Raw genomic sequence first — 12,693 nt, 5'->3', positions numbered from 1 at the left:
TTACCAAGTATGTACTTTCGTGCTAGGCACCCTGCTAGGTACAGGAGATACAAAGATGAATGAGATTTAGCTGTTCCTCCTTTTCTCCATCTTTGAAAACTTCATAGTCTAAGGGGCAGCCCAATTAGTAAATGTATTATAGGGTGAAAAGTACAACAGTACAAAAGTAAGACATGTATGTATGATGTTTCACAGTAGCACAGAAATGGAGTCATCAATGCTATCTGGTGGAGATGATGTTTCAGATATGTTTTGAAGGATGAGTAGGAGCTTTCTAGACATACGGGGCATGGGGGAAGGTATTTCTGGCAATCCAAACAGCAGGTGGAAAGGCCTGAGAGTGTGATCCAGCATGCGTGGTTGATTGGTGTTCTCAGAACAGTTTTTAATGGTCTGTGTAATGAACTCTTTTCAGTTCAACCCTCTTACAGCTCTCTTCACTCATTTGCTATACTGGCTTTTTCTGTTTGAGAAGGAGAATTAAAAGAGCATAGAGTTACCCCCTTATGTACCTTCTGTGGGACAAGATCAAACAAGAAAGGAAATGATTCAGGCAGTAGGAGACTAATCCCCTTGCCCAGTCTCAGCCAAGAAGTCTTCGCGGAGCCTCATTACCCAGGATTTTTCCATCCAGACCTGCTGTCGTGGCACACTTTGTGCTTAGCCTGAGGCCAGGCTCGGCTCGGGAAACAGAGTCCTGTGGTCTGGGTCCTGCCTTCCTCTCTGTCTGCCAGTGAAGGGAGAAGCTCATAAAAGATGGTGATTGTCCCTCTTCTCCTCAATAATTAGTTACTTTATTCAGCATTCTTAACTATTCTCCAACATAGTTTAATTTATGGTATTAATAATGAAAATAGTGATAATTTTTGTTGCAGTACATAGGTGCAGCTTGTTCAGTGCATAAGAGCATCTGGCTAAGGGGGCAGGATGGGGCCTAAAATCCAGTCTGCACTATGCCAACCATGCTCTGCCCCCTGAGGCTGCAATAGCCCAAAGAGAGCATCTTTTTCTAATTTACCCTAAGGAGCTGCATGGGCTACCACAGTCCTAGGAGTTCCCTCTCACCAGTGCTTGTATACTACCTAGTGGACTTTGTCATTGCTCTCAGGCCTGAGCCCCATAGGGTTCCTAGATTGTGGCTTCACCACTGCTCCGGAGGAGGGTGTTGACAATGAGTGGCATGTTGCCTATGCCTTTGAGCAAGAGAGCTTTTCGAAAGCAGAGATACAGGAGGGTTCAGGATCCTTCTGGCTCCTTATATTAGAAAGGGCAGCCAGACAAATACAGTGCCAGGAATCAGATTGATTCTTATCTTGTTGCTGTGTAAATAGATTTTAGTAATTAATTGAAGAGGTTTCAGGGTCAAAATGGGAAATAGATTTCTATTAATGTTAAGGTGTTACTTATGTGTAACCTTGTTGACTCCACTCAGTTTTTTTCCCTTAGCATCTGTTTTTGTCATGTTTCTAATAGAATTACTCTTTTAACTTAATTTTAATTCATCAGATTAATATTTGAAGGGTTTTGATGATTGTAATTTTCCTTTTCCAAAAGTATTTTTTGTAATCATACCTACTTTCATCTGGAAAAAAAAGGAAACAACCAAGGCTGTTGGCTTAAATTCTGTGTATATGTTTTAGTTCTTTCTGTTCCTACTCTTATCTAGACAGCCACATGCTGTAGTTTTTTAAAAATTTATCAAATAGATATTCCCAGGGGAGAGCTGAGTGTATGCTTATTTTGAAAGTGCAAGATTTAAACATCTTCTAGGAAATGGAAAGTTAAATCCTTTAGTGTATACAACCAGGTCTTTCAGAATTGATCTATCCCAAGGGAATTTTGGGAATCTTCCAACCATAGCTCATGGATATTCATCCCATGGACATTTGTAAATATTATGAAGATATCCTTTTACAAGCTTATAAAACAAACATTTTTAAAAATCTTTTTTTTTTTGCAAATTAGTCAATAAAATGGGTTTCTCTACAACAGTTAATTTTACTACTTCAACTAATGGGTATTGGCTTAAACAATGTTACGAAGAAGGAGAAGAATCTTGTAAAGGCACACAGCCCTCAATTGTATGTCTTGGGGAGCTTCCAAATAGATGCCCCAGATGGCTCAGTCCCCAAATTGTCCCACCCACCCAGGGCTCAGGAGGCCTTTACAGAATTCTCAGGGTTGAGCTGAGATTGAGCCTGCCATGTCAGAGAAAGCCCTTTCCAACTTCTAAAATCTTCTGCTGAGAAGTGGTTTTTGAAGGCATATCAAGATTACTGCCATCCAAAAAAGGCTGCAGAAGATTTGGCATGAAGAGGTCAGAGTTTCATTCCAGGCTTTGCCTCATATCTGATTGGCTGAAATTCCACTGAAAGATTCCATCTCCCAGGTTCTAGGTAGGTGATGGGCCTGACAGCAGCTACCCCAGGCTGTAGACTTAGGATTTCTAAGATAAAGGAGCATGTACGAAAAATAAAAATCAGAAGATCACATTGAAGGTCTTGGCTTTCAATCTGCTCTGTGATACTGGAAGTCGTGGAAAACAAGGAGCAAAACCAAGATATCAATTAACAGCAATGGCCAAGCATTTTACTGCAGGCAGGCAGGAAGGAAGGAAATAAGGAAGTTAGTTGGCAGTCTAAAAATTATTCTTTGCAACAAGGACTCCATCCTCCTTCTTACTCAACAGAGTGTCTTGATATTTCAGTGGGCTGCTCTGCTCTGCCTGAGAGGATCTGTGTGAGCTGCCTGAAGCTTGGCTTTCTGAACCTGAGAAACTGAGAACAGGCCAGAATTTTCCTTAGGAGGGGTTCTTCATTATTGTTAGAAGCAGGGAGAATCATTCATCGCTATGTTCTTGCGTCAAGAAAATGGAGTTTGGCTCAGTATGAAAAAAATCAAAGGAAATTCCAAAGGACATCTAATATTTGAACAAGATCTAGGCAAAATTAAAGCAAATCCAAGAAGCAAATCAGTAAATATGCATCGAACATGCCATACATGCAAAGCCCTGCGCAATTTGGTTCAATTCAAAAAGTATTTTGTGGCATATCATAGAGGCACAGAAAGCTTGTTGCAGATTTTCTGTGGTAACAGAACTTTACATCGCTTTGTTAAGCTCCTTGTACATGTAATCCAGTCAACCATCATAGCAAGTAAAGAATGATTTCAAACTTTAAAGGTAATTAAGTCTAATTAAGATGCTCACAATGTTATAATAGAAAGAAACTCCTCACAATGAGGAATTTCTTTTTGCTGAAGTACTTGGTAGACTTTCCACTTCATTGTTCCTGAGTTACTTCCGTCAAGGCTGTGGCATCAGCACCTATGCTAAGGCAAGGCACAACGAAGGCCCTGAGTGCAAGGGCGCTTCTCCCTCCTGACTCATTACCTGCATCTTTTCTTCCTTCTCATTCTGTTACACTTCACGAAGTCCAGGCTTAGAGGTGCCCCTGCCAGTCAGTCATCAGGTACTGTAATTCAGGGTTAGTTTAGATGCCACCTGGGTGAAGTCTAGCTCTGACTTCTGTTGAGTCAGTTCTGTTGAGATGAGTTTCATTAAACTATGAAAATATTTTGTGGAAGAGATTTCTCTAAAATGTAAGATAATGAACATAAAACTGAAGTCCTTCTCTTATTTTAAAAAAGTATTTTTATAGCTAGCTCTGACTTCCTCTATATAAATTGTATTCTTGTCATTCCCAAACAACATAGATATTATTTCTAGTAGCCTTCTTTCCTCAAGAAGGAGAAATCCCCGAGAAAAGGATCTAAATTAAGGTAATTTCTACACATCTGCTTGTATTTTTACTCACACTTGGTGTGCAGATGGCTCTAGAAATGACTTTTCTGGAATACTTTTCTTATGTACCCTATATATTGGGCAAAGTTTCTGACTATTACAACTAATTGTTCCGTGTGTAAATATCTGCAGTGCATTTAGGCAAACACTTGAGAAAAATGTGTTTTTCTCTTAATGTCTCCATCCAATCTGGATGTTAAAATATTACATCATATATAGACATATAGTATGTCTAAAATAAAATATAGACATACACTTCTGCCTTATATGAAGCACTAAACTGCCAACTCATGTGTTCCTCATATTCTAATATACAGGATTAGAAATGCAAAACCATGACCCAGGTACATTTTCATTCCTCGTAATTGTTCAAGCTATTCTACTCTCTTTGAAATTGATTCTAGAGCTTCAAGATAAAAAAAAAGGAATATAATAATTTGAAAGTTTGTCAAGCAGTGAAAGGTAGTATATTTTGACACACTAATCCAGTAACTAATCAGTTTTCTAATAAACAATCAGCAGTTCGCTAACGTGTCATCAGCGCTCCAGGAGCTCTGGAGAGGGGATGAGCTGCCCACGGACGTTAATGAATACACCAAAAATCATTAGGTGATCAATACTTCTGAGTTATTTTCATTGAGCTGATAGGTCTGATACATTAAAGCTGACATTATACATTTGTCAAGATCACAGTGCAGTTTTTAACAGTGGAAAAGGCTGCTAAAAATATTCCCCGAAAGACAATCAAAGAAACACAACTTCTTCCCCCGACACACTCCGCTGGTGCAGGAGCCCTGAAAAATCCAATTGCGAAGTCAAGCTCCTGCCTCCCCATGTTCAAAAACATGCAAGAATTCCCAGAGTGGATGGATGTGTCCTATTTTATAGGTACTTATTTCCATGACAGGGCTCTTAATATAATTTACTAAAGAGGAGAAGGAGAGGAATGCCTAACAGATAACAGGGCTTGTGGCTTTCTTGTCTGTGATAAGGCATGGAGACTATGTCATGGTGGCTTTCGCTGCAGCTTACATAGTGCAGGGGCTCACAAACTGGGGGTTGCCTTATTTAAAAGTGGGACAATTGTCTGTAGCTCTTCTTGAATATCTTTTTCTTCAGAGGTTTGAGGAAAGGGCATTGGGGTGGCTGAGGTGGCCTCTGAGCTGTATTAGATGCTGGGCCAGTGCTCTAGGCAGCCCAGGTAAGTAAGGTGGTGATGGAGAAGTCACTATTGGTGCTCAGCCAGCTGCCACAGTTCATCTGTGGGTGTGTGTATTTACACACACAATCACAGACAATCAGCCAGGGACAACACACACAGAAAAACAAGAGGCTCCCACTAAATTTTGAGTGTGTGTTCTGCTTTTTGTAGATTGAGTAGCCACCAAGCTAATAAGTGAAGGTTGTTTGGAAGATATGGACATGGGAGATAGGGAGGAACTCAAGGTCTCTAGATTACAGTCTTTTGTTGTTGTTGTTTCTCCTTTAAGTTAAAAAGAAGAGATAAATCTTGAAGTGTGATGTTTTCTCCTCATCAGACGCACTGCCCTTAATTCTAGCCCATATGTACATCCTTTCCACTGTGCCACTGCAAATTCTAGTTTTATAAATTATTTTAACCCTAAGTTTGGTTGGGCCATGACACTGTAACCAGCTCTTGCAAAAAAGCAGCGACCATGCCTACTGCTCCTCATAGTCACTGCACTCTAACGCATTGCTTCCTCTAGTTTCCAAATTCCAAGATGTGCACTCTTTGGCTGCTGTTCTGAAGGGAGTAGAATTCCCTATTGTAAATTAGCAGTAGGTGAAATTCTATTTGTCATCAATTTCTCTTTGGGGTTACAGAGCAGAAAACTGCAGACAAGCTGCTTCTTTGATGGCTCACTCCTAAAAATCTCTTTTTGTTCTTTATCTATTTGAACTGACAGTGATCAGAGCTGCAGCAGGACAGGGCTCTCTGGAGAAATCACCTTCCCCCTGCCTATTGACAGATCCCTCTGTTCTGCATCAGACGGGCTTTGTCCCATCACAGGCATCCAGGCCTTGGAAGGAGCCACCAATTAAACCTCTTGAGCCGGTAAAATCTGAAGCCACTTTGGAGTGTCTGTTCTGATTAGGCAGGATGAGAGGAAGCCCATCACCCTGCAGGCCCCGCTCCCTGGTCTCAATTTTCTCTCTTGCCTCCACCAGGTGCGAGAGGTGTGAGAGGAGCTTCACGCAGGCCACCCAGCTGAGCCGACACCAACGGATGCCCAATGAGTGCAAGCCAATAACCGAGAGCCCAGAATCAATCGAAGTGGATTAACTGATTGACTGGTTGGAATTAAACTGCAAGGAAAGTCATGATTAAATGTCACGGACACTTAAGCAAAACCAAAGATTTCCTCTGAGCAACTTTCAATCAGTCCCAGAAAACCAAAAGCAGTAATAAAATAAGTAAGATGTTAAGAGATATTGATCCTGGCATGGAAGTCAGACCAGGAAAGAGATTATTTATTTATGACTAGGGATGAGACTTATTTCAGTGGACAACTAACCTGGGATGGTTAACATTTCCAGTCCCACCATGTATTTTGCTTTGTTTCTAAAAAGCTTTTTAAAAACTGTTATTTAATACCAAAGGGAGGAATTGTATGGGTTCTTCTGCCCACCATTGTGACTAAGAATGCACAGGGACTTGGTTCTCGTTGCACCTTTTCTTAGTAGCATGTTTCATGAGGACCCACTGTACAGCCCTTCATTCTGCTGTGTCGGTTGGCCTGGCCTGACGCTGGCTGCCCCAGCAGGGACCACAGAAGCAAAGCGAGAGCCTTCGCTGAGTCAATGCTACCTTCAGCCCCAGACGCATCCTATTTCCGTGTCTTCCATGCTCACTTCTCATGCACTTTTTACACGGTTTCTTCCAAACCGCCTGGTCTTGATGCAGGAGTCTCGAAAAGGAAGAAAATGGTTTCAGTTTCAAAATTCAAAGGAAAAAGTTGAGAACTTATTTTGTCCTGTCAAGATTGCAAGAACGTGTAAAGTGTATGGAGCTTCATAATACGTTATATTGTTCTGAAGCAGCTCGTTGAGAAACGTTTGTTTTCAATAACATTTTAGCTTAAAAAAAAGAAAATGAAAATAAAGTTCTTTGGGCTAAGGCTGGAGACAAGGTGTTAGGCTTCATGTAATTTTTTTTAGTTGTTTCTTGAGAATGTTGAACATGTAAACAAAAATAGTGCCAAACTCCATCATCAAGGCCCTTTTAGCAGTTTTATCCTTCTTCCTCATACAGATGAACCCCAGGAGTCCCCTTTCCTCTCTCCTGTGTGTGGGAGGAGCATGTCTGCAAATGCAAATGAAAATAGCCCAGACAAGGAGACTTTGAGAGGAGGAAACATGGAGAAGGTTGTGGTTAGAACAGATAGCCCAGGAGCAGCTAATTTTATCAATAGAATTACTTTTTCTTTTCTCAAGATTGATTAATTGAAAGAGAAGGAATTCTCTACACTTCACTATTCTTTGAGTGAATTTCAGCTAACCTATTGGTGGTTCAACAGTGGTGTTCAATGAAATTGGGTCACATTTATTGAAATGATCTAGTGTTGGGAAGAACTGATAGCTCCCAGCAGCATCTCAGAGACTGTCTACCTCGATGGCCAGTTTAGATAAAAATTGTTCAATTTTATCTAGCGTGTTTAATAACAATTTCTGTTTGTAAATTTCATCATTACCTGATATCAGGACATAGTCTTTTAAGGAACTCCTTGTCTTTGAGCTTTCTCATTGTCTTCCCTCAATAAAAATGAGACACATAACTGAACTCACTACTAAAAGGCAAGGATACTGCATGGTTTAGTTTAATCTATTATTATGTATCTGGCTCTCAGAAAATCTCCCTTCCCTTTTAATTTTGCTTCTCTATTCCTTAGTACTCCAGCTACCACATTTTAAATGGAATTCAACAGGGTCTAATTAGTGTTTGTATTTATTATTTATGTTTGTATATATACATATAGACACATAATAATAATCTCTAGAGCCCTGGGTCGCAAAGAGAAATATGGCTAATTCTGACCTCTGTCGCCCATTCTCAAGCTGTTCACCGATAATTTTCCTCCAGTTCTTATTGTCTTCTGGTCGTGAAAGTAGTAAGGAATCTATACTGCTGTATAACAGTAGCTGATTGAAACTATTCTCTCTGGTAGTTAGGAATGTGTTCTGATTTTACAATTCCCTACCCTAAGTGATGGAGACGTTTGCAGACAATGTGTGTCATTGGGAAGGGTGAATGAAATGTAGCCATATTAACCTGAAACCTGCAAGAAAAGGACAGATCAGCTTCACAGATGTGTAAGCTGTTTCATTTGTTAAAGTTGAAAGATTTACTCAAACTCTTTGAAAACAGCAGGAAATCACCTGTATGTTTCTAATTTTTTTTTGTGTGTGAAAAATCAGCTCAGCCATTTGCCACATTTCACAGTGGAACACCATGTATCCACTCAGTTCTCAGGAGCTTCAGAACGTGGGAGAATGAAAAGGCTTCCCTCCTCCCTTGGTATCTGGCATGGGAAGGTTTTCCATAACAATGGTCTCTCTGCCACCCTGATAGCTTTGCTGGCTGATCCCAAACTTCCACTGAATGTGGCAGTTACCTCTACTCCAAAACACTCTTCTAGTGTTCTGCTCCATTTAAATCTATTTTTATCCTCTATTATTAAGAGAAATTGTTGGCATACATATTCCACCAAATTTGGTCAGGAATATTTTCTGCTTAACAAATAGAAAATTGGATACTCTAATTTTCCAGGCATGTGGGCACATTCACAATTTTTACATTGCTGTCCCATTGCCAGCTTCTAGCAGACCAGCCTAAGCTGTCTGTCCGCAAAGACAGGCTTACACCTGGACATTGACTTGGAACCCTGAAGCAGGTACTGAGATCATTTGGGTCCAAAATGATTTTAGTCAAAGTGTATGCTGGGGAGGAGGTTTCTCTTTGAAACTTCCTAACAATAGCTTTAGCCTTTTCTATTTAAAGTGGACACACAATCCCCTGGGATACAGCAAATGGGTGGTAGAAATTGCAGTCATAAAGATTTGCCACTTTTTCTTATTAGTAACTTCCTAATTAGTAGTGCTCTAAAGAGAGTAAACACTGAATCACTGGGGAAAGGATATTTAAAATGAGAAAGGTAGTCTTTCAGAGCCAAATCAGGGTTTGGCTCTTGAAGCAATCCTTCTTTACTCTTTTACTTCTTCTTTACTTCTTTACTCTTTTCTGTCAATGCGGATCGAATAATAATAATTTTTTCAGAATAAGACTTTTCATCCTAGCATATGCTCATTTATTTAGCAAAGAGTCTAAGACAAAAGGTAATGCCAGGTAAATAGGATGAGAGGTGGAGCTGCAGATCTTTGCATTTCTAGAAAAATCTCAATATCCCAAGGCAAAGTTGTATTTTCCCCAGCGTATGTGCATAAATTTTTCATAAATAAGCTTTTCATTTTTGTTTTGTTTTTATCTTTAAAAATGACTTTTTTGGAGGAGATACACTTCTAAAAAGTTACTGTGTGTCTAATTAAAGCTGTAAAACTTAATCTTGTATAATTTATATAATTTGATTCAGTTGGTACACTTTTTTATTGTGTTCATTTAAATGTAGCCTTCTTGGGAAACTGTGTATAACAGAAAAAGATCATGACATCATTGTGTCCTCACAGGGCTCATAATTGAATTGTACCTTGTAAAAACTTCATTCTGGTCCAGGTATTCAAAGATCTATACAAACATTTAGCAATTCATCAGTTTTTAAATCAAATGTTCATTGTTTCATTCATTTATTCAACAAGTATTTATTGAACTCTTATTTTATATAAAGACCCCATTTTATGTGTTCATAAGCAGCATTATTTAAGTGACTATTCATGATAAAATAATACTCTCCTTCTAAGTAGCTGCTGGTAACATGGGTATTTTAGTCCTTTAGACCACTGCAGTGAGGTTAAAGATTTTGTTCCAACTGGGAAAATCTGAGAGAGGTAAATTCATCTGGGGACAAGAAAATAGCATATTGCAAAACAAGTTAAGATGCACAACTTGGTTGTCTTTCCGTAACTCACTGGGCTATTGGTTGTTAGCAGAAGTATCAAGAGACCAGGATTAGGGCCTGGGTCTTGGGTTTTTATGAACCCCTTTCAATGATAAGGCAACAAGTGGGGTACAGGGCTGGAGTTGCTCAGGGAAGGAGATCTGCGACCCTGAATGGGTAGGAGGTGCCTCATTAGTGATAAACGTTGGCAGTGTAATCCCTTTCCCCAGTGTGCAGAAGTAACATTATTTGTTTTGCACTAATTTAAAATATAAAATGCAAGTCTCTATTGAGTTGTTTAAAATGGGAAACATGACACATCTCACAAAGAGGGCATTTCCAGAACAGCAGGGTTAATGGGTCACTCTGAGTGTACCCAGCAGCCTGTGTTTAGGAGCAAATTCATTGTTCTCATATTAAGACTATGCATGCATACAGAAACCAGGCCAGGAATAAGAAATAAAGTAAATAATCACATTTCCTGAAATGTTTATCTTTTTCTTCCTTGACATGAATTTAATTTTTATTTCCCAGAGCCTTTACCAGATCCTGACATCAGATTTTAAAAGATACTGAGATAAATGCTTCTTTAAAAATGATAACTGTAAGTTACAGAAATGTCATTTGCTTGTCACAATCCTTTTAAGGTAAAGAGCTTTGGAAAATTTTATGCGGTGACTAGATACCTGGGTGATTATCAACCCAAAGTTTAAGGTTCTCCCCTCACTAGCATTTATCTGAACTACCACAAAACAACAACGCAGGGTCCTAGGAAGGCACCTATTTCAGCCCTCTCCAAGATTACATTCTGTAAACCCAAAGATCAGCTGTCAGGTACAACTGGCCGGATGGAGCCAAACTGAAAAGAATATTGCTTTATCTGTGGAAGCCTTGCCACAGATGTTTAACCTGTAGTCCCTGGCTGTGTTTGACATTTAAAGTATTTATGTAGTTTCTTCCTTTAAATAATAAATGCCAGATGTTTCATCCGATCAATATGTAAAACAATAACAAAAAATATGTCAGAAAACAGGGCATAGTCATGAAACATTTGAGTTGTCTTTCCTATAGACTGAATATGCTACCACTGCATTTAGAAAGAATCTATGAAGGAAATTTTAATGGAAAAATAAGGACATTCTGAGCTTGTTCCCACAGATGTTGATGGGAATGATGATAATGATTATAACTCATATTGTGCATTTACTGTCATGCCTTGTTCTAATGCTTAATGTGGATTATCTCTTTTAATCCTTAGTAACTCTATAACAAAGATACTATCATTATCCCCTTCTCATATATGCTTAACAGTTTTAGCTTTGTAGCTTCTTTAGTTTTCTTCTCCTTCAAAGCCATAAACAGGCAATTGTTAAAAGAGGAAAATACTTCTCTATGTAAAGCTTTTTTTTTGAGAACAAGAGCTTTTAAAAGTTAAGAAACACAAGTATAATTTATTTATAAAATATGTATGTGGAAACAATGCCAAAATGCTGTTAAAACATGCATCATTATAGTTGCTGATTTTGTCATGCCCAAATCTCGTTGCTGGACAGAATTTCAAATATTCTATTGCTGGCAGACATTGTTTTTGTTTTGCTAAGCAGGAAACTAAAATTCCACATTGAAATTAAAAAAAAAAACCCTCTCAAGTGTGATATACATTAGGACAAATGGCAACAGGCAGGAAGGGCAGGTTGTGTTGGAGAGTGGCCAGAAGAGAATAAGGCTTGAACACTATCGACAGGTAAAAACACATCCTCAACGGGGCTAAGTGAAATCTCGTTTTCTTTCTTTGTTCTGACTGAATGCTAAGTGAGTTACTTTTCAGGCATCAATGGAGTCGTTATGCAGTTGTATGGATTAAGAATATGGGCTTATGTGGTTAGCCTGTTGGTTTAAAGCAGTGAAGAAGAAAGACTGGTGCCATTATAGGTTTGGTTTGTCAAAGGCACAAATAATGTAGTTACATGCATGGGGTACTCAAGGAACCAGTTCAAGTTCTGGGGCACAATCTAGATGAAACTGTGAGGTTTGTTCAAAAAGTAAGTAAACAAAATCTCATCATGAACTGGCTTTACTACAAGGCAACTGTTTAGTATGATATATTGAAACCACAATGTATACTACTTTCCTCCAGATTCTGATTCTAATGGGCACATTTGTTTGTTGAAATGATAAATATATTTCCCTCGTCAAACATGGTGGGATCCTGGTTGATATTTCCTGTTTCCTGCCTTGAAAAACATCCTTCTTGGTGCCTTTCTCCCACTTTGGCACATCAATCCCAACTGAAAACAGTCTGGATATAAACTTTGACAAGTTGGAGATCTATTTCTACAGCACAACTCTTTCGTGTTTAAGAACAATTGTGCTGTATCAGGTGATTGCCACATGTTGGGGAAAGCAGCCATCTTAGAGCAAAAGTCTGCCAGCCCACAGTCCCTGCTGATCCACATGTGGGCATTGTCTAATGCTAACAGAATCAACCCTTGTAGACTCACTTTTTCTGAATAACCTAGTACACTTCTCTAGTTTCTCCCAACCTGGAGAAAATGTAGTAGCAAAAGCCAGAGGCACAATTATTCTCCTTAGCAGTTCTAAGTATTTCATGAAAAAGCCTTCCCCCAGTTCAAATGCAGAGGCCAAGGTGATGACTAACGTATTAAGGAAAACTTTGGCTTAGATCAGCAAAATTATTTTGTCAACTTAATGTCCCAAGTTAATTATTTTTATATATCAAGGGAAAGGCATCCAGTTCTGTAGGATGCTAATGGAAGTGTGATATTTAGATGCTTTTAGGACATTGCATAAATTTCTTTA

The 12,693-nt window shown here is 39.1% G+C and overlaps 1 protein-coding gene across 1 annotated transcript in view; it reads left to right on the top strand.

Moving 5' to 3' along the window:
* LOC105463145 (PR/SET domain 6) overlaps positions 1-7,929 on the top strand; it is a 99,670-nt gene extending 91,741 nt beyond the window's left edge. The window contains exon 8 of the mRNA XM_011710106.3: positions 5,993-7,929. Coding sequence (XP_011708408.2) covers positions 5,993-6,107 — 115 coding nt within the window. The 3' untranslated portion in view covers positions 6,108-7,929. The remainder of the gene's footprint in view (positions 1-5,992) is intronic.
* Positions 7,930-12,693: the final 4,764 nt, after the last annotated feature.

The sequence above is a fragment of the Macaca nemestrina genome, chromosome 6, assembly GCF_043159975.1.
Source record: "Macaca nemestrina isolate mMacNem1 chromosome 6, mMacNem.hap1, whole genome shotgun sequence".
In the NCBI taxonomy this organism is placed as follows: domain Eukaryota; kingdom Metazoa; phylum Chordata; class Mammalia; order Primates; family Cercopithecidae; genus Macaca; species Macaca nemestrina.
Note: the sequence above shows the minus strand (reverse complement) of the source record. Positions and strands in the feature narration are given on the sequence as shown.